Below are 20,990 nucleotides of genomic sequence, written 5' to 3'. Positions count from 1 at the left end.
AAATGCAGAGGCAGCAACCTACATTCTTGGGACTCGGCCCATGGCATGCCAAGTTCTTCTCCTTTGAGTAACAATTCTTCTTTCCCTGCACAGGGAAAGCATCACAAACAAGGAATTTAAAGTGTGATACCTTAAATGTGATATGGATATGAAGATTTGAGAATACTTACATGAGCATAATGCAACAACTGGAGGTACAAAGTTAATTCACAGTATTAAGTGACAAACAAAACAAAAGGTATGAGTACCATTATTACTGTGTGCTCTGTCCTGGTCTTACAATTGTACCTAACTAAAATCATAACTAGTGGTCTGGGACTTTGGGCGATTTTGCTGTTTTACTATGACCTGAAAGTACAAATATGATAGAGTAGGCTTGGAAGAGTGGATTGTTATCTTTCCAGATTTCTTAAGTTTTCTTGGGGTTGTTTCAGAGCAGTTGGTAGTTCTTATTCTAGGAAAAACTACTACTAGATGCTTTTCAAAGCATCACATTGCAGTGTTCCTCCAGCAAGTCCATCTTACAATTAATAATAAAAAAGCAGCCTTTCTCATGTAGATACCTGTTGCTTCATTTAAAGTTGCTTCAAGGCGCATCGTTTCTAGAAAGTGCTCTAAAATTTTCTCCGGGGTTCCTGACATCACAATATACCTGAAGGAGAGAAAGGAGCAGTTAGTATCTCAAAAGCAAAACAGCTAATCAAGAAATAAATGTGAGCAAGAAGATCAGCACTGCCCTATGCCAAAGTATAAATACCTGCTCTAACCAGAATCTCTGTGCTTAGGACAAAACCACTCACCATCTTTGTTGGCTTCTCCCCTGTAAAACAGTAGCAGTAACATCCTCCACCTGCTCAGGGAGTGTGAGATGACAGCCCTCTCCTTGCACAAGTACTCCATTATAACACCACTACAATTACACCACAATCAGCAGAGCTGCACTGGTGCAAACTTGGGGAATTGCAAGCAGAAATGCTTCCCGACTAAGAATAAATAGGAAATTGCAGTCATTGAAGGGTCTCAACAGCCTTAATATGAGCACCAAATAAGAACTAGTGTGTATCGGTTTCAGTTCAAGGAAATAATTTCCTTCAGCATCACTGACAGGGGCTGGTCTGAGCAGGTGGGGGCAGATAATTAAATAGCACGCTGTATCTTCAAATTTTGCAATGTCTTACATAGCTGAAGTGTTTCAAGTGGATAAACCTAGGATTGTACCATTTCCTTGAGTTAATTTAGGCAGGTGAGAGAACTAGTGCAATATTGAGGTCTTTTTGGTTCACGCAAAACCAATGTCAAGTACCAGGAGAATATCATGATATTCTAAACTTGTCGTGTCATCTTTTCTTTTTCTTTTCTTGAAGATCAGATTATTTTTTATCTTTAAATTCTTTCAATCTTTGCATTTTTTAATCTTTTTTTCTTTTTTGGGGGAATTCAACTGATAAAGTATGAAACTTAAAAAAAAAAAAAAAAGGAAAGAAAAAACCCTGAGAAGTGAAGATACTCTCCTCCTGCTGAGAAATAAGTGGTGGAGCTGAGCTCCTGGGAGCTCCTCCTCACTTTGAGCACTGACCGTCACAGTTCTTTTACCTGCCAACCCCTTTGGAAGAACAGCATTGATGTCCCAAGAACACAAACACTTGTTAAGCCAGTGCACATTCTCACAGAGATACTAACCAAGTATCTAAGTGAGTGAAGCAGCAAAATCACAGGTTGCTGTACTCTGAATATGAAAGTGAAAATGAACAGTGAAGTGACTTGCAGGGCTGCTGAATTCATCCTGCACGAGTGTGATCACCCATAAAGAGTTAGATCTTGGGACTGATCACTGCAGAGCTAGTCCCTCAAAGTGAAACTGTCACTGTTTGAATGCATGGCTGGGGGAGCTGGGTAGCAGCCATATCTCCTCCCTAGAGGAGGCAGCAGAATCCAAACTGTAACTGAGAGGATCTGCTCCCAAACTGAAGCTTTCCCCAAAGCTAAGATGAAGAAAATTAGTTTCTTCCTGAGAAGAGGTCCCTGTTAGGCTTCTTTTTTGGACACAGTGATTTTCAAAAGTACTGAACACTCAACAAACACATTCCAGTAACACATTCTGGAAATCAAAAAACATCAGTAATTTTGATTTGGACTCTGCATGAATGCAGACACTTACTCTATTTACTAAGAAAAGAAACAAATGTGATCTTTAAACAGTGAACTCACTTCAAAAGACTTTAAACAAAAAGACACTGCCAACACACTATTAACAAAGTGAAAAGCAGACAGTGAACTTCCAAGGTAACTTCCTCTTTTGGGTAGGTTATGTCTATTTGTCACTGTTAACAGCAAAAGCTCCTTTGCTGGCATATTGATAGCACCCAAAAGCTGACCAAATGAATAAAATATTTACAGAAATGAAATTCTGAGCTTTACCTGAAAATATTCCTGAAATGTAAGACCTAAAATACAGCCTAACTTAACAATCTACCATAAATTTCTCTGGCTATTTTTATCAAAACTTTAAAATAATACAAGTAACGCTGGTGCAAAGAGTTTCCTAGGAAGGCAGTGTTTCAAATACCTTGAAATGGAAGTCTCACTTTTGGAACCATGAAAAGTATCTCAGAACCAAGAAAATGGATTTAAATCTTTGACCCAGTTGCTGTGCATTGCAGCTGCTGATGCCAGTCTACTGCCTAGTCAAGTTCCCCTCATTTAGACACACTTGTGTAAGAGTACTTGTTTTCCTGGTAGCACAGATTGTTTTCCTACTAGATCAAGTGAAAGATGAAATGGCAGTTTCTGAAATATGTGAAAGGTGTATATAAAATGCAAGGAATGGTTTATTTAACCTTCACAGATATTTGTAAATCTTTGCTTTCAGTATGCAGATAGAAGAGGTATATGAAATCCCAGATGAGATAAAAAACCCCAAAAATCTGATAGCAAATTGTCTCTTTCTTTAAGAAAAAGTGAGGTTCAGGAAGAAGGATTCAAAACTTCTTGGTGCTTATTTTGTTGAAGTTGTTTAAATGCTTCTGAGGAAAACTGTACATCCATTTGCAAATAACACATTTACAAAGCCTTTAGGGATTGTACCAACATTTGGAATGATAGTCTCACTCTACTCTTAAAACAGTAGTATCCAAACAGAATTGTACTTTTTCCCTTTCAGTAAAAAAGTAAGGAAAATGTAGTGAAAAATTTATTATTGCAGTGCTATCCTGTTCTGTAAAATAAGCTCTGCAACTTTCATTGCATGAGATCTTTGTTTTTGTATATAAATTGTACCTAGCAAATTCTTATTAGAATCCAGAGCTCAAAATCCAAACTAAAAATATCTATACTTAACAATAAAACAATATATTTTCCTCATGTCTTTCACATAATAGATCAGCTTAGTTGGGTTTCATCATTCTCCATGTCTAGTCTATTTAGAAGCTATTACATGAGGTAAGAAGTTACAGTGAGATCTTCGGGGAGTTATTGTACAAAGACACAGAGCTGGTGTGCTGCTAGAAATGGATATATTAGCCAGTATGGAGTATGTGATCAGCTGATGATTAAAAAAAATGAAAACTTTATATGCACTGAATTCTTACATAGAAAGGGAATATCCTATTACTTGGATAATAATACCATTTTAAAAGGTTAATAATTGTCTGACATTTGCACTATTGAATGAAAACATACTTGTGCTGCAGCTGTGAATTTCCTTGATTAGAAATTCTGTTTCCAGCTGGGATCTTCTCCAACACCAAAACATCTTGGTCATGTTCTTTGAGTCTTACTGTATTTGCTTCCACATCCTGCAAGACAAGTTACTTTTAATAATGTAACTGATTAGTTACTCTGACAAAGTGCATTAATTTCAAACACAAAGACTGGTGTTGGTTCTTTCCCCCTATATTTATCTGTCTTCATTCTGTTTTCCTCACAGGCAGAATGAAGAAGGAAGCCCTGGCACTGGGGGAAAAGGCAGAGAATTGTGTAAGAGACTACAGCAAGAACGTGAAAGATCTCCAGCTGTGCCAAATTAAAAAAAGTTTGCTGAAAAACAGTCTCCCCACAACATTCCATACGTAAAATAATCTCTATCCCCACTTACATATGAATATTACTATCTACAATCTGACTCTTCTCTTTAAAAAAAAAGAGAAAATAGCATTTAAGAAAAAGTTTTATCTCAGTAAACTGGTCATTTTCTACTTCCAGGTCATAGTAGAAAAAGGAAAAAAAAATTAAATATACTTGCATTCAAAAAACAAAGGTAAAAATCAGTAAGACCATGGACTTGGATCTTCTTTGAAGTATTGACCAAAGCTTAATGAGTTGTAAGTCTTCATGGACAACCCAGCCTTCCTGACAATGGGATCCTCCCTTTTGTACAGTAACCACAATCTTATGTAATTTTTCTAGTGGAATACTCTGTCTGGACTGGTCTTATTGCTGCAATACTGAGCATATGAAGGTTCAAATACAGGATGATACTGGTTTTGATTTCCTATACTATGAATGACCACAAAATAGCCTGTATTTACTGAATCACAATTGGACTTTGGAACACATGAGCAACTAAAATTTGTCCTTTAACTCTTTCTAGAGTTTCCCGGGTACAGATATCTCTGTTTATATCTGTAACATTCAATTTTCCACTTGATTCTGCCTTAAATTTATTGAGATTAAGGTACTTGACATGACCTGTCTGAGAGAATGGGTGACCTTTGTTTTTTTCAATATTCAGATGGAAGATCACCTAGAAATCCTGGGCAGCATAAGGAAAAACTGGGCAGGGCAAATTCTAGATCACAGAAGTGTGAGAGACAAAATATTCCACATGGTCCCATTTTCATGTCTCAGCTAGGAATAGAGAGGAAAGGAAATTAACATCTTTACTTCAACTTCTAGACTGTCACATCTCTGTTCCATTATTAGGAATACTTCAAACAAGGTTACCAATATCAATATATTCATAGAAATAAGACAGACTCTAGAAAAACTTGCAAGTTTCGCTATCACACTGTGGGAGCAGCCCTTCCCGCTCCTACCCTGAGGATCCTGTTGAAGTCCTCCTTGTCTACTCTCAAGAAGTGGCAGTTGTCTTCACGCAGAACAATGGATGCTGCTCTGGGAGCATCATTCACAAGTGCTAACTTGCCAAAATCATCTCCTTCGTGTAGAGTACATACCACACCCTGCACAGAGCAAAACATTTACATGCAGAAACCCATCATTACTCTGGATTCTATTGAAAGTCCTTGTACAAACACTGGACTTCACAATCAAATACCAAAACAAATCTATTTGGCAGCAAATCAACAGCCTAAATAATGACTGCGAAACAATACTTGATAGCTGGTTATTACTATTACTAAAGAAAAGCAATAGAAAAGAATTGGCTTGTTCTCTGAAATTACATTCAGCTTGAAGAGTTCTTCCAACCCTGCTCAAGACAGAAAGTTGTTGAGTGTTTTTTTATTTATAGAGGCCCTAAGAAATAAAATCAAGTTTGCAGAAATAGCATATAACAACACATCCTCAGCTGGTATACATCAGCAGTACTCCATTTGCTCCAATTTATAGTAACAAAGGATCTGGCCTACCCAGTGATGTAAAAAATGTGCTAAATGTGGGTTACTTAGAAATAGACTTAACACCAGGGCCCCCGTGCTAGATTGTGGTGAAATGCTTGGTGTTCAAATGGAGGATTCTCAGTCATCTAATGAAAAATCAATAGGACAGTAAGGATTTTTAAAGATTCAAGGGATTCCTGTGTACCAAAATCAGAGGGTTTTGGCCCTGAAAAATCCCTCTCATAAGCAAGAATTTAATAGAGATGCTTTCTGGTCTATAGCTTAAGTAAAATGAAGAGCTGGCATAAATTTGGAAGGGGTTCATCCAACCTGAGAACCACTAGTCACAAAGCAGTACTTCTGTCAGGCATACCTGACATTCATGAGAAAAGTTAGTCATACAAATACATGACAATATGGTGGTAAAGGGACAGGGCAAAAACCCCCCCATGAGACAGAAGTCTGGCAATTCACCAAATTCCAGCAAATTGCTTTGCCCTAAGGAACTGATGTAACTCTGACGCATTATAGTCAGAAACTGTGTAATATATCCCAAAATTATAGAGCAATCAATTGGAAGTATAATCAGTGAAACCACTGGATGATTTCTTAATAAAATTACATTCCATTCCATTTGTTTCATCAGACAAAGCAATTTTGCTCTAAATTAAACTGTATTCCTTCAAAGTTTACTCTTACAATTTCAATAATAACAATCATATAAAATAGCTTCTGAAAAAAATACCTTGCCATAAATGACTACGTTTACTGATCCCTTTAGGATAATGTACCAAGAAGTACCTTCTTCTCCCTGATTAAATACTACAAAAGACAGAAAAGATTTTATGATGAGAATATAGTTATTCAAAATATAAATGGGCCAAATTCAGCACTCAGTAAAATTCAAGGTAACTCTACAGTGATATTAATGTCCACCTGGTAAAAGAGCATACTATGATTTTAAAAGCAACTCTGAATTTGACATTCCTTTGCTAAAACTTCTCAGTATTAACAGGTCTGAGTAATCTTACATTTTAAATCCTTCATTTTGTACAGATTTTTTAAATACAGGATAATATTAAAATATACTTTAAATAGAGACTGGTCCAACCAAAAATTCTAGATAAAACCACACCTAAATTGTAGGTGATACATACATTCAACCAAGATATAGAATTAATTTTGGTACTGTCCCTACAATTGGCAACAGACTAAGCCAACACCTACTACCCTACCCAGTCAAGTTTGAAGAGTGCATCAAAGTTTTGTTCTCATAATTTAAACATAAAGAACTTAAATGTTCATGCCACACATAAGAAAGATCCAACAGGACTCCATTTACTTACAGACCGTTCCTGCTTTGGGATGTGACTCAAAAATGAGGACACCTGCTAATTCTCGCTTTACCTTAAAATAAAGAGAGAGAAATCATAGTTTTTATATGATTCTTATTACTCCTGGTGAAGAAGTCACATAACAGCCCAGTTGCTGCTTTCCTTCCCTCTGCATCATTCATCAGTCATTCAGAGCCATGCAGCCAGGCAGTGGTCTGCTTCACTTCATGTCCCAATTCCTACTGATGGGCTTCACAGAGCACACATTTCCTGGCTCCAAATGGCTCAGAAAGGGCATCTTTAAGATCAGAGTATTCACATCTTTCTTCATACACACATGTGAAATGATTATCAACACTTACCACAACGGAAAATTTCAAATGATAACAGTGATCCGTTACAGAAGATCCCTGACGATGGTCAGTTACTCCATGGAAGCATCCCTGTTCCCTGAGAAATCAGTACCCTTCCCCACACTGATGTAAGTCTGGCTGCTTCTGCTGTGTCGAGATGTGAGGCACAGCCACCTGGACCTGCTGAGTCTCTCCTCACCTTACAGCTCCCCAAGCAAAACATCCTCCTCATTGACACTTCAAGGAACTGGAGAACATGACAGTGCCTTGGTGTCAGCAGATTGAGATGCAGACTGAGCTTTGGGTGGGAGCCCCATTGCATAGCAAAGGGCACAAAGGACAATTGGTGCCAGCCAGGTGAATGGATACTGGGAGACACAGCAGAAGGAAGAGTGAGATTAGCGTGGCTTGGACTTGGAGGGGATAAAAACTCACGGGTCCTTTTGATGGGGGTCCCTCCTCAGAGGCTCGAGCTTGAGCACTTTCTGTGTTACTGCATCGTGAATAAATTCCTTTATGGAATGAGACATCTGAGACTTCGCTGGGAAATCTGCAGCTGAACCGGTAAGGAAACAGGTCTGACTGTGGGTGGGGTGAGTGGGGAGTCCCGCGGGGACCTGTCAGGTCACTGGAGTCACTGGCTGTGAAGGGGCTTTGGTCCCAGCAGGGAATGCCTCTGCTGTTCCGAGTGTGACAGCCACAGAATTTCATGAATGGTCAAACTAGGAAGTTTCCTTAACATCCACGTAATTCAGATACAAACTCTGAAAGCCTATTTTTTAAAAAACATTGTTTAGGTGTTATATATTTGCATGGAGTACTATCTTTCTGTAATGCAGCTTCATAATTAGCTGCATCTGTCCGAGTTAACTGAGAATTACTGAAAATACCAAGAGCTTTCAAAGAAGCTATTGTCAAACATACATCTACTTTCTGACTGGTTTTCTTTTCCAGACAGCATCAACACTTTGCTGCTACCCAGTAAAGTGCTAGTTATCTTTTCCAGTTATCTCCACAGTGTGTCAACAGCAATGAGACTTTACAAAGAAGCATTCTCTCCTCCATTCAATTTATTTGTAGTTCTCTGCACTGTTCTTGACCACTCAGAAAGTGTCTCATAAGCTTTCCTCACTCAATGACCAAACTGCAACCAGCAAGCACTGCATAGTGCACCATTCTGCACAATGTAATTCCTCCTCCTAACTTGTTTAATAGACTTCTCATAGATCAGAAATCAATTCTGCAAAATTCAGTAGCACCACAATCCTGAGTGTCAAGTCAGATTGCATACATCTTCATTTAAACTCAGATATGGGGACAGACATTGGCACCTGCGCCAGGTGAGTGAGAGAGGGGCTGTGCAGAAATACATGAAGATACTTTTATCTGATATTCAAAAGTGAACCTACATCTGCACAGTGCTTGGATGGTTCTCACAGATGGAATAACTTCTTTGCGTAGAAAGTATAAATGGAAATGGTTATAGGCTCTCCAACTCTAAAAAACACCAGAAGTAAAAATTCATCCTTCCTTCTGGTGATGAGTTATAATATTTAAAATTACTTACTGTGGTAGAAAGATGAGATAAGGCCTTAATGTGGAGAAGTTCTTCATATATAAATTCTAAGTCATCTACAGTTCTCTGGCCAGGCCTATAGAGAAAAGATAGAAAGGATAGCAAACTGTAATAAATGCCAAAAATAAATACTTCAGAGAAGGACAGAACAACACAAAATGCTGCTGTACTGTCTGCTGAAGGGTATATCCTCACTAAATGGGGCATCAACGATATTTCTGACTGGAGTACTGAAACGCACAAAGAATGGAAGCTCTATGAATGCTACCTGAAGGACACCAAGCAGCAGCCATGGCAACCACCTCAGAGACACTGATAGGCAGCTTTCCTGATTAAACCAAGTGTTCTATATGTAAATTGGCCACATAAACCAGAAATGGTACATAAAAATTTGTTCCTTTGAAAAGGACTCTGGAGTGTGGGACACGCACTATTTCTCACATGAAGCACTAATTAGTTGTAGAAAACAGTAGCAGTGGTTTGTAAAGGAGCACATGAACTTCTGCTGAACAAATTGGAGAGGCAGCAGTGCATGCTGGAATACAGCAAACACTGCTAGACAGTTATGCTGAGTGCTGTTCTGTAGCCACAAAAGTAGATAAGAACCACAGAGTAGTTTCAGCTTCTCTGAAACTGAAAAATACAAGAAGTTGCCATTACTAAAGAGCAGGCATTGATGAAGGAATAATCCTCCTACAGGAAAAGAAGTAACAAGGCTGCCACTGTGACTGAAATACTTGCATTTCTGTAGCCTATGCCATGCAAAATGGACACAAATACCATGGGGACTGCAGTGTGTTAGACATGCTTTGAAGAATCTAATAAACAGTACCCATGAGAAGGAGTTGTAGGAGCTTGTGAATAACTCCCAATCTTTTTCCCACTCAGAAGATTCTCTTCAGTTACAGTGTCTAATAAAACTGTATTTTCCTAAAGGACAAATTCTTCTGTGATATAACTTCAGACAGCACATTGGAGTTACATATGTACATATAGAGAAAAAAATTCTTTAAAGCATTATCCCAAGTAACTTTTATAGGACTAAGTCCTTTCAAACTATATGGTTTAGGGTTGTGAAAAGCTGAATACAGGTAATTAATTCAATGGGCAAGAACAAAAGGAAAGAGCACCCTAGTCATAAGAAGGGAGAGAGAATAAACTTAAGATGTGAAGAAATGGTATACAGGAAGTCCAGTCCAGGGGCAGGAGTTTCAAAGCAGAAGGTTTACACGCTCTGCCATTAAGAAAAGGCACAGTTCCAAACCCTGCTGTCTGCAATGTCTGCTGTCAAAGGAGTTAACAGCATAGGTGAATCTCTGGACAGCCCTAAAAGTAAAGTTATAATGAACCCTTCTGATACAAGTTTTCTTCCTAAACTGTCAGTATGGAGGATCAGGAAACTCATATGAAGAAATACTGTGCTCTACAGGTTTTCTGCCTAATCATCTCCTGGTTCAACAGTCTGTCTACACCACATGTGAGGTACAGGGAGTACCCAGCCGTGTCACTCTGGAGTTATATTGCACCTTTTTGCAACAGAAACTTGATGGAGACTTCTTTTGGATGAAAGAAGTACTGAAGTAGTCATAGAAAACATAAGGACAACTGACATTTCTGCTCAGCAAGATGTATTTTTCATCTGTTCTTCACTTACCAACAATATGCATTATTACTCAGATTAAAGACCAATTTAGAAAAAGCAGTTTTTGGATGAAATTACATTTTTTTTCATACAGACTGGAATAAACTTTTAATGGAAAAACAGAAACTGGTTTGGTACTGCTATGCCCTCTAGTGACTCAAAATACTCTTTTACTATTTTTAATTCTGTCTTGAAATGATAAGGTTGACACTCCTAGGGATTTATGTAGGGCAGCTTAATTAAGTACAGCATAAAACTAAGCCAGTACTAGCTACTTTTCACTGGAGATTTAAGAAACAAAAGGTAAGGATTTGAGAAAATAATAGGGAAGCAACAAATTTTATTACATTCTTGTGCAACCAGCATGTCGTGGAAAACGGAAAACGGAAAACATATCTACATGAAATTAAAACATAAAAGGATCTCTATCAAGACAAAAGGGTACTCTCTTTTTTCATTTGTCCATTTGCCACCTGTGTTAGCACAGTGGGAGGACTGACAATCTGTAGTGGATATCAGTACCTAGTCTTTACTTCTGCTCCTGCAGATGTCACGTGGAGAGAGACATTAGGCATCACTGTGTCTTTAAAAGCTGTGTGGTGACCCACTGATGTTGATTTGTAGGATCCTGCTGTGTAAAGACCTACTTTCTGCAGGGGACACATTCTAACAGCAATAGCTGGTTATAGAGAGGATAATAAATGGAATAGGTACAGAACAAGGGTATACATTAATGGACAGAACTCAGGAGATATTAAGTGATCAATAAAAACTGTTCAGTGTTTGGAGAATTTGTCAAGGTCAGAGACATTGAGCTTCTCTGTAACTAGGATGTTGACAACATAGTATTTTGCCACTGATAAACCATGTATGTACATACAATATCATAGATTATTTTATTATACAGCTAATCAAACAACTCTCAGATAATAAGAACACAGGAAAAGACCAGAGACCCCATAATACTTTGAGTAAGCATCAAATAAGCATCTCTTTCCAGAGTACAAATTTTGTTTTCAAGTACCACAAAGAATATATGAGACATGAATCATTTTATCCATTACCTGCATGTGAAAGTGAATGCATATTGACTTACTTTAGTATAGAAGTTAATTATGTAATCCTTGTACTTGAATCAGTGCACCTTGACTAACTCCATACATACCATTTACCACACATAATACCCATAACCATCAATGAACCAATAAGCTGCACTTCCTATCCTAGGAACAACACTTGGTTTATTACATTTCATTGGCAGGAAACTCAAAGGATTATAGAAATTACTAATGTCTTTATGGAGAAATATAGTACAGTTCTGACTATTAACAGCTGGATAGAATATCTAAAGAAAAAAAATTTAAGAACCAGAGAATAACTCCCTTAAGAATATGTATTCTTAGCACTAATGAAGTTGTTATATATGTATTTTGTGCTTTACATATTTGTAAAGGTATGTGTTTAAGATGTTTAGATTTGTTTTCACCTCCTCTCCCTAGCATCCCCTTGCATTTACTTCCACAAGTGGCACTAAAATTTGATTACTGATCACATGTGGAATCAAACATTCTGTACTGAGAAAAGAATGTGCTGAGTGAAGTCACCAAGAATATATAAGACACATTTATTATTTCAATCATGCTGCTAACTTACTGTAGGCTAGGGCATTAAAAAATAGTACAATCCATAACATCATCTGAGTTAAACACTGTTGTCTGATGAATATCATTCTTCCTTTAAAGACTCCTGTTATTACTGTGTATAGGTTTGTATTACAGTATAATATTTAATTAGGGTTTACCATCAGGATATATTTTCATACTGAATGGTGAAAATACTTGTAAGGAAGAACTGTGTTAATTCTACAATAATTTTGCCAGGGACTTGTGCAAGGTCTGCCCCTGTGGTCCAGCCATTATACAGAGCAGAGAGCTGTCTCTGCTACTTCACAAAAAGCTATTTTCACATTCAGTATATGTGTTTCCAAAGGAAAAAAAAACCACAATAGCAAAAAGAGCCTGCCAAAAATTTCCCTGAGCTCTATTCTGTTTTTTAAACTATAGAACATTATTTCACAGTTTGACAGTTAAAATGCTGCAGTTAATGTAATAAACAGAGAATTTTTTAAGTCGGCTGTCAAAACAAGTGACACTTTTTGCTGGAGATTTTCAGATTTCGAACAATAGAAAGTACCTTTCAAAGCAACAGCTTCATTATACAATCAAATCCTCAAAGTAATCTTCTCATCAAAGAATATTGTCTTATTTCTTTCAGGGTAATTATCTGAGTTCTGCAACCTCTCTGGAAATGGTTACTATTATAAAACGCAGCTGTGTTGGTTTGAAAATTGTGGGTCCTGCTCAGGTCAGCTGGAGCCAGCACCTCTGAAGCCCAGGCAATTCCTTTGAACTGCTGGCTGCTGTTACAGTGGTGAGTCAAAACTAGCAGGACTCTTGAGGATGCATGGAGATTTTAACAGCTTTGCTGCAGCTCAGCCCAGGGTGGATTTTCAACTAACAAAATCATAATGTACATAAACTGAATACTTGAACAGTAGTTAATATGGTGTCGGGCAGAACAAGCTTACTTCCATGAGCAAAGGGCAGCAAAAATAAGCACTTTCAGGGATAGGGAAAGGTGTCAGATAAGTGTCAGTCTTGAGCAAACCTCTTTCCCCTCACTACATTACCTGGAAAATCTCCTATTAATATTCTCTCAGGTGATGCTATGCGAGTGACAACACAGAGAGAAAAGTAATACTTTCCACAGCATCTTTCCAGCCCTTCAGCTCTCTGCAAAGAGTCCAGATGATAATCAACATTGATCCTGACAAGGTAAACTTACACTTGCCTTTCTGAAAGTTATGATGGAAAGCAAATGTAGTAGGCAGCCAAAAACCATGGTAGGGGAAATTCTCCAAGAGCCACTCTGCTCAGTTAGCCTGAGGCAAAGGAGATAGTGCAGAGGAGGAGGGTCAGAGCACACATAGCACTGCTCAGCCTCTTAATGACTGGTGTCTGCTCAGAGGTGCAAAATCCCACTTTTGCTCCTCAGTGGAGAATTCACAGGACACGTCTGTGAGGAGAGAAGAACTCAATTCCACACTACCATAACGGTAACATGTGGAAGCACCATGCTCCCAGTTTGGTTTGTCTGTGTATTTTGAGTGGCAGGGAGCAAGTGCCCCTTTGGTTGTGTTGATGAGCCCTCTAATAAACAGAGGGAAGAGAATACATACCTTAAAACTATTGCTGCATGGCAGTGTTGCCTATTTGTAAAACACAAGTGTCTGATGGCACTTTCTGAAATTCAATGCTATTAGCAAGTTTTTGAAAAAGTGCTGTCTAAATGAGCTTAATGATCTAAACATAACACATGGACAAGACCGGAGCAGGGAAAGGATACAGACGGAAACAGAAAAGGAGCAGACACTCTTGTTAGGTGATTCAAAACATTTTCAGTATGAAAAATGTTCTCACACTGTAGGCAGGGCCCAATCCTATTCCATAGCAAAGGCAATCTTTGCCAATGGCCTCAAAGGACCAGGATCCAGCTTTGTGTATTTACCTGTCTTGAACTGACCCTTACAAGTAAATCTTCAGTGAAGGTGAGCTTAAGTAATTCCTTATTCTCAGTGTGTTTAATTAGCAGTAAAATATGTCTTCAGTGGCCACTAAACACCGCCTGCTTAATGAAGAGGTAGTGTTCAATGCAGGGTCAAACAGAGTTTATACTGGTTGCTTTGAAGTCACTGTAAAGCTGCCTATAAAAAAAGCCTTTAACACAGTATTCAGTGTGACCAGAGTGCACTGCTGAAATGATGATTAGCCAACCAAGGAGTGAGAGGACATGATCTGGTAGCTATCAAAAGGTTAGGCAGACATCCTCTGTGGCCTAGGCACAGAAAGCTTTTTCTTTTTGAAGTATTGATTCTATAAGAATAAGAATTGATAAATAAACCCACAGAACCATATTTCACACCTTCCTAGCAAACTACAACAGGTCAAGTCCAGCCTATCTTGATTCAATAACGTTCTGCCAAGGCTGAATCTAATTATTGGCTGCCACTGACAACTGGAACTGAAAGGTACCTGCTATGCTGCCATCCTAACACTCTGCTCACTCAAAATAACTCAAAGCAGCACAGTTAAATGAACGACACTTCTACACACAAAGTGTTAACAGAGCAGGACCCTACTATTACCTGCAACTTACTTTAGGGGAGACTCAGAAAATTATAAACCTCATAATGTAGCATTTTCCTCCAGGTGAGTGTAATGGCACTCATGGCCTTTGATGGTTATTTTCAACACACAGTTCAACTTTTAAATATTAATGAGGACTGGAAATGAGGTTGGAGAAACTGGCACTGAAGTGAAGTAACTGGCCAAAGGATGTCTGATAATAAATGTCGTTTCTCTTGTTTCCATGTCACAAGGAAGGCCCATAATATTAACTCATTAATCTGCTTACGGTTTTCTGAGAATCATTCTCATGTGAGCATCTGGCCCAATCTGAGACAGAAGCAGCATAGTGTCCTGCAGCTCCTCATCACACTCCTTTTTCTCTTCCTCAGTTGGCAAAGGGGCATCTTCACGCTCATCATCCAAAAATCGATAAAATAAGTATTTGTCTTGAAAGTGGTGTTCCTGATCCACTGAAAACAACATAACGTATCAAATACTAAGCACTCCTCATCAAAGTTGACCTTGTAGAAATCTGTGTAGCATCATATATGTCACAGATATATTAGTTAGAAGGGAAGGAAAGATATAGAGAAACTGTGAATATGAAACACAATTATTTCTCACATATGTACAAATTATGTAGCTTGAAGAGTGCACTTTAAATTGTGTATTACAAATACTTTCCAAAAGGCTTCCATATATGTGTGTTGTGGGTGTATATACATACCTGTGCGCACACGCGTTTTTTCTTATTAGATCCGTTCAATAAATCACACTGGGGAAAAGGTTATATCATGAATTTCTAAGAGGTGTTTTCTAGCATGTTTAGACAGGTTGACAAAAGTTAGCAAAACCAGCTAAACTCTTTGTGATGTACCAGAAACGTATATTATTGAGATATAATCCCAGGGGCAAGTCCACTGACCTGTGTCCTGGTGGAAGACCTTAATGGAAGGACTACAAACAGAAGACCTCTAAAGAACACTGTGATATTGCAAAGGACAAACCCTTGGTCTTCAAAGCAAGTCAGAGTGGCATGTTAAGTTGGATATTGTGATGCAGCTTGCAATAGCTTGCCCCTGGGAGTCCAAGGAAATATTTAGCAGGAATTAAAGCTAGAGCCCTAAGGGTAAGGGAGTGGTGGAAACACTTTGTCTTCTCAGTGTGAAAATTTCTCCCTGGGATATGGGAAGCACAACAGAGGATAAGTGGAACTGTACTGTAATAGAGCTGCTCTTCTGAATTTAATAAAAATGTATGTGCAAAGCTTCAAATATAAGTATTGCTTTAGAAAGCTACCCTTTTGAGGGCTATAATATCCTGCTACCAAGTAAATCCTGCCACATGGAAACTGAAAGTCAATGTAAAATGCAGTCAGAAAGCTAACATATAATCCCAGATCTCTGCACTGGAATATCTGGAGTGCCGAATTGAGGACTGTTCCAAAACCACTGAAAATCATTCCAGAAATATGGATCTGAGGAAACACAAATGCTCACATTAACTTATAAAAACTGCAAATCTTTGATGAAGATCAGTTTTATGTTTGCTAATATATCTCTTGGTTTTGGCCTGAGTGCTATCTAGCTCTTCCAGTATAAGCACAAGCCAGCGTACTTCTAAGTATAATTAGAGTCATCATTATAAATTGTTCATTTACTTTTCAATATGCTTGTAATTTGAAAAAGTATACTGGTAGCAAGATTCAAATAATACTGTCTGGGTGTTACACTTGTACTTATGAGTAAGCTGGCTGCTCTGCAGCACTTCTTTTGGGCTCAGGATCCCTTTATTTTCCATGAAAGAGAACTGCAGAGGCATTAGTGTCACACACATGTTTTAGTCAAGATGCTGACTTGCTTTATCTTACCATGGTTAAGAACACCTTCTTCCAGCAATACTTGCCACATGCCAACTGCCTGGGTTCGTAAATGGACACAAGGACTTTGCTGCATCATCCAGTCAACTAGTTCTGTTCCCACACAGCACTGCCTGAAGGACAAATAAATAGATAGAAATTAATAGGGAGATAGCCAAGAAATTGCACACAGTGACTGCCAAGAACAGTGGTATCTTAAGCTCTGTATAAACTTAGGCAAATCTCCACAGAGAAAACTCCATGTCAGTGTCTATGTGCACATGCTTGAAATACCAGCGAAGGTGTTCAGTTTTGAGAGGATCATCTCAGCAAAACAAGTGCTTCGGAAATGCAGAGTTCAGAGGATAAAAGTGACCCTGTGCCACCTGCTACAAAACTTACTGCACCAATGCAACAACCTTCAACAAGTTTTCAAAAGAAACTTTCACTGTATACCATGGGATATCAAAAGCCTCATGCTTTTCAGAATCCTGCATGAAAGCAATAATCGAACAGTGTAAAAGCTATGTCAATAAGAACAGCCTCCAAAGGAAGAGTGTGTGCTATGAAAGTGTTCCTTCATTTGTAACCAAATTCCGGTCACATTGTATTTGGAGACATTGTTTTGTAGGTCTTCAGTGCTACTGAGGCTCTCTGGTGCCAGGTGCTGGTCACCTTGCACTTCCTGACTGACCAGAGGCAAACAACAGCCAGCCTCAAGTCCTGGGGAACACCCCAAGAGAGGGGAAAAAAGCAAAAAGCCACACCGTCACTTAGTAAAATTCCTTGTTGTGACACTCCCTCGCTCATCAGAACAGGAAGAGTTTTCTCAGTTACCTATAACAGAAAATGGTGCAGTTGTCTGGACCAGCATCGGTCTTCATTCATCCTATATGCTCTTTTGTTCTTCTAGAACAATCAGCAGTGTTATATTGTGATATATTCTCAGATCAACTCACAAGCTCCAAATATCTCTGCATATTAAATACATTTTGGACTGAAATATGGAAAATCGATGCACTTATTTCAAAAGCAGATCAGCAACATATTGATTTGCTATTTAGACAGAGATACACTCAGAGATTTTAAACCAATTTTTACTTAAATATACTCTGAATAATGCATTAGGTATTTGATTTAAACGTTAGACACTAAAACAAATTGATTGTTTCTTAAGCCAACAATAGATAGATTCTGACATCTTGCAGTCAGATTTCTATTCCAGAAGTGCCATTGTCATCCCACTTCAGCAAGACCATGCTGCCACCAGCAGGAGGATAAGAAAGCTTAGCAATACACTGAAAAAAAAATTAAATAGAGCAGAAAATCTACATATGGAATGTTTTTCACCAGGTGAATTTTTAGAATTCCACACTGAGCAACACTGCTGTAGCAATCAGTACAGTAAGATAATATATTAATGAACTTTTCTATTATCTCTTACTGATAGCTGAAGAGAACAGAATCTACATTTTAACTTGGTAGTACACAGAATATTCCAGCTAACTATGCTATTAACTTTGGAAGAGTTTTTGTATGTGAATACTCTGTTCAGAATCATGGACTCAATTTCCAGTCAGATTACTTCACAAAGGATTTACCAGGTCCATTAAAGACTGCATAACATCCAGACTCAAATAACATCACAGAATAATTTCAGACCTTTTGAGACTTGCAAGTATGGTAAGGCATAAATACAAATCAGACGATGGCAGGCACAGAAATTCAGAGACCTCTATACAATCAGCTCACACACCTGTAAGTCTTCAGATGGTATTTACGATCTCTTATCATGTGAGGGGCTCGGGACAGAATTGAATTCCGCAAAATCTTTCCAGCTCTGAGGATTTTTTCGGAAGGAACCTTGGCAATCATGGAGGGAAAAAAAATTATCGAAACAAACAGATTTTAAACTTTCCACAATCTCTGTACTGCCTTCTGCAAAACAAAACACAAGTTCACTTTTCCCTGAATTAAAAGTCCTTGCACAGATGCTTACTTTTGCAGAACAATGTAGTATAGATTTGGGATTTTAAGTCTAACATACTTATCATATCTAACAGAAAGCATAACTTCAGCTGATTTGTACCACATTGTTGGAAATAGTTATTTCCATTTGTCTAATGTCCTGGCTCTACAGCACATCTATGTCCTATTACCTGTGTAATGGTTTTAGTAGCACGATGTGGGATGTGATGTTCAATAAGAGGTGTCTGAAAAATAAAATGAAATTAAATATTTTTAAAGGTTGACTGGAAAAATAAAGGCTAAAGTAAAAAAGTGAACAAAAAAAGCTGTAATAACAAAGAATGATGTGTAAGTCCAAGCTCTGCCTAGAAGACACAAAGAGAAAAAGCTCTCTGAAGACATTCTAAAGGCAAACTTGGTTCCTGAGGCACAGCAAATTAAAACAGCGATATGAGAGGTGAAGATGGATAACAAATGCATGTTAAACTTTCTGAAGTACTAATGAATTGTGCAATGGCCAAACATCACACCAGATCTGAGTCTACATAGGCACAGCTAGCTCTTCCTCCTGCTCTCGACCTGCAGTGGGCACAACAGCAGTCCTCCACAGGTGTCTGCTCTGCCATTCAGCCCTCACCACGGAAAACCTCTCCTCCTTCAGCACCTCTTTCTATTCAGGTATCTTCTCCCTTACAGCATAGCATAAGAAACAGGAAAGGAGAAAAAGCTCTGCTTCCACTGTTTTCTAAACTATCACCAGGCTGAGCTGGCAACGCTTTTATTGCCGCTCTCTGAAATGCAGAGGCAGCCAGGCCACTTGCAGAGACCTGGGTAAGGACTTTCACAAAGGGGCTGGGGAGGCAAAAAGAAAAGAACAAAGCAAGTGGCTTGCTTCTGCAAAGCGAAGAGTGAAAGGGAAGACTATCATGGCTCTACAGGGGAGAAGCAGAGAAGAGGATGAGAGAAAAGGGAAAATAGGCACATAACAAACAGGTGAAAGAAGAGGGGAGACAAGAACCACAACACAGAGGAAAAAGGAAAGTAGAGAGTTAAAGGATAGTAGAAATGGAGACAAAAGGAGAACAAAACTGAACTTGGGCAGCCAACTCAGAATGATGAGAAGACATTTAGCTTTGTTGGGACTGGTAGCTAACAGTATGGACCAAATTCACATCTAGTGTGAAATGTCAGGAGACATGACACAAGGGCTGAATTTGGCTGGTGTTCTGGGCTTGCTGACAGAGCAGATCACACCGAACACAGAGGTCTCCCACAAGGGCAAGACTTTGGAATTTGGCCTGTGGCAGCCACAGCTCCCTTACACCTGGTACAGCAAAGGCAGCACAGCCAGGTTGGAAGGAAGGTGAAACACGTGCCATGTGCTTCTCCGTTGCCAGGTATCAGTTTCCTTAAGCTGGGCATCTGTTTCTTAGCTCCCACAGGATTTTAATAATGTGACAAAGTCCTTGTAGTAATCAAATAATGCTAAGAGCTAGGAATGTACCAAGAGACTACAGGTCAGCTGGGAAGGGAAGCACATGACAAAAATCAGTAACCGTAACAGAGAGACCTGTACATGGAAACCAATGCAAAACATTTGTTTCTACTCATACCTTACAAGAACTCTCCGAAAAGGCAAATCAATGGGATTCCTGATTTTTCTCATTAATAAGTCCACAATTTTTCATAGGCTCATTTAAGCTATAAACATTTCTGTTCTAGTATTTCTTGGTTTCTCGAACTGTGTGAATCCTGTTTTAGACAGCCTACATTTGCAGCTAAAGCATGCAAATAGACAGAATCTTTTGACAGGTACCTCTAATGCAAAGAAAACCACTGAATAACACTTTAAAACAGATACAATATACTCAATCTAGCTTTCAGATTTTAATCCTAGTTAGGAATATACTTAAAGGATGGAAAAATGTGTAAGAAGACAAATACAGGGGATTCTTACAATAGACCAGTGAAAACAAATGTATGTTTGTGTTCTTTGGAATTTCAATTAAGTTTCAACAAAACCGCATAAAACTAACAGGTGAAAAAATTTGACAATTTGTCAATAAATGTCCCAACCTAATCAGAACAGAATAAAAGACAGCATTTAGAAGAAATCTGATTCAACTCAAAAGTACAAAAAAAACTCAAGGTGAAAGCTAAGACACAGCACAGGAATCTGCAGAAAGCAGCAGGAAGGCTTGTTCAGCTACATTTGATCCTGACCAAGACAGAAGGATCAGATGCAAAGACAGAACATAATTTGGGTGAAGGAGATCATGAAATGATCCAGAGTCAGAACTTTACAGAAGGAAGAAAGAACATCAAAGCACAAACAATGGACTAGGGAGAAAAGTTTCCAAAAAACCAGAATAGAGATAGCTAAATTCCTGGAGTGGGTCATGGGAGACCAAGTGTAAGGTAAAAGGAGTTAATGAGAGCTGGTAGTAGCTTAAACAGTACTCATCATACATGCAATATATACTAGTACAGAGCTAACTAGGAGGAGTAGTAAAG

At 38.5% G+C, this 20,990-nt stretch overlaps 1 protein-coding gene and 1 long non-coding RNA gene across 7 annotated transcripts in view; one reads left to right on the top strand and one right to left on the bottom strand.

Annotated features, from left to right (window-relative positions):
- The window catches only part of LOC139674959 (uncharacterized), a 49,775-nt gene extending 45,786 nt beyond the window's left edge, over window positions 1–3,989 (top strand). The window contains exon 3 of the long non-coding RNA XR_011698391.1: window positions 3,926–3,989. This is a non-coding gene — a long non-coding RNA (uncharacterized lncRNA). The remainder of the gene's footprint in view (window positions 1–3,925) is intronic.
- RAPGEF4 (Rap guanine nucleotide exchange factor 4) overlaps window positions 1–20,990 on the bottom strand; it is a 155,396-nt gene that overhangs the window by 39,272 nt on the left and 95,134 nt on the right. For 4 of the 6 annotated variants that reach the window (XM_071562023.1, XM_071562022.1, XM_071562026.1 and 1 more), the window contains 10 exons: window positions 18,668–18,721; window positions 18,265–18,371; window positions 16,521–16,642; window positions 14,937–15,120; window positions 8,813–8,897; window positions 6,905–6,965; window positions 6,304–6,380; window positions 5,034–5,180; window positions 3,679–3,794; window positions 564–652 (listed from right to left, as the gene is read on the bottom strand). In XM_071562023.1, coding sequence (XP_071418124.1) covers window positions 564–652; window positions 3,679–3,794; window positions 5,034–5,180; window positions 6,304–6,380; window positions 6,905–6,965; window positions 8,813–8,897; window positions 14,937–15,120; window positions 16,521–16,642; window positions 18,265–18,371; window positions 18,668–18,721 — 1,042 coding nt within the window. Of the gene's footprint in view, window positions 1–563; window positions 653–3,678; window positions 3,795–5,033; window positions 5,181–6,303; window positions 6,381–6,904; window positions 6,966–8,812; window positions 8,898–14,936; window positions 15,121–16,520; window positions 16,643–18,264; window positions 18,372–18,667; window positions 18,722–20,990 lie in introns of those variants that run through there. The other 2 variants (XM_071562024.1, XM_071562028.1) reach the window with 2 other exon arrangements.

This window comes from Pithys albifrons, chromosome 8, assembly GCF_047495875.1.
Source record: "Pithys albifrons albifrons isolate INPA30051 chromosome 8, PitAlb_v1, whole genome shotgun sequence".
NCBI classification, from domain to species: Eukaryota; Metazoa; Chordata; class Aves; order Passeriformes; family Thamnophilidae; genus Pithys; species Pithys albifrons.
Note: the sequence above shows the minus strand (reverse complement) of the source record. Positions and strands in the feature narration are given on the sequence as shown.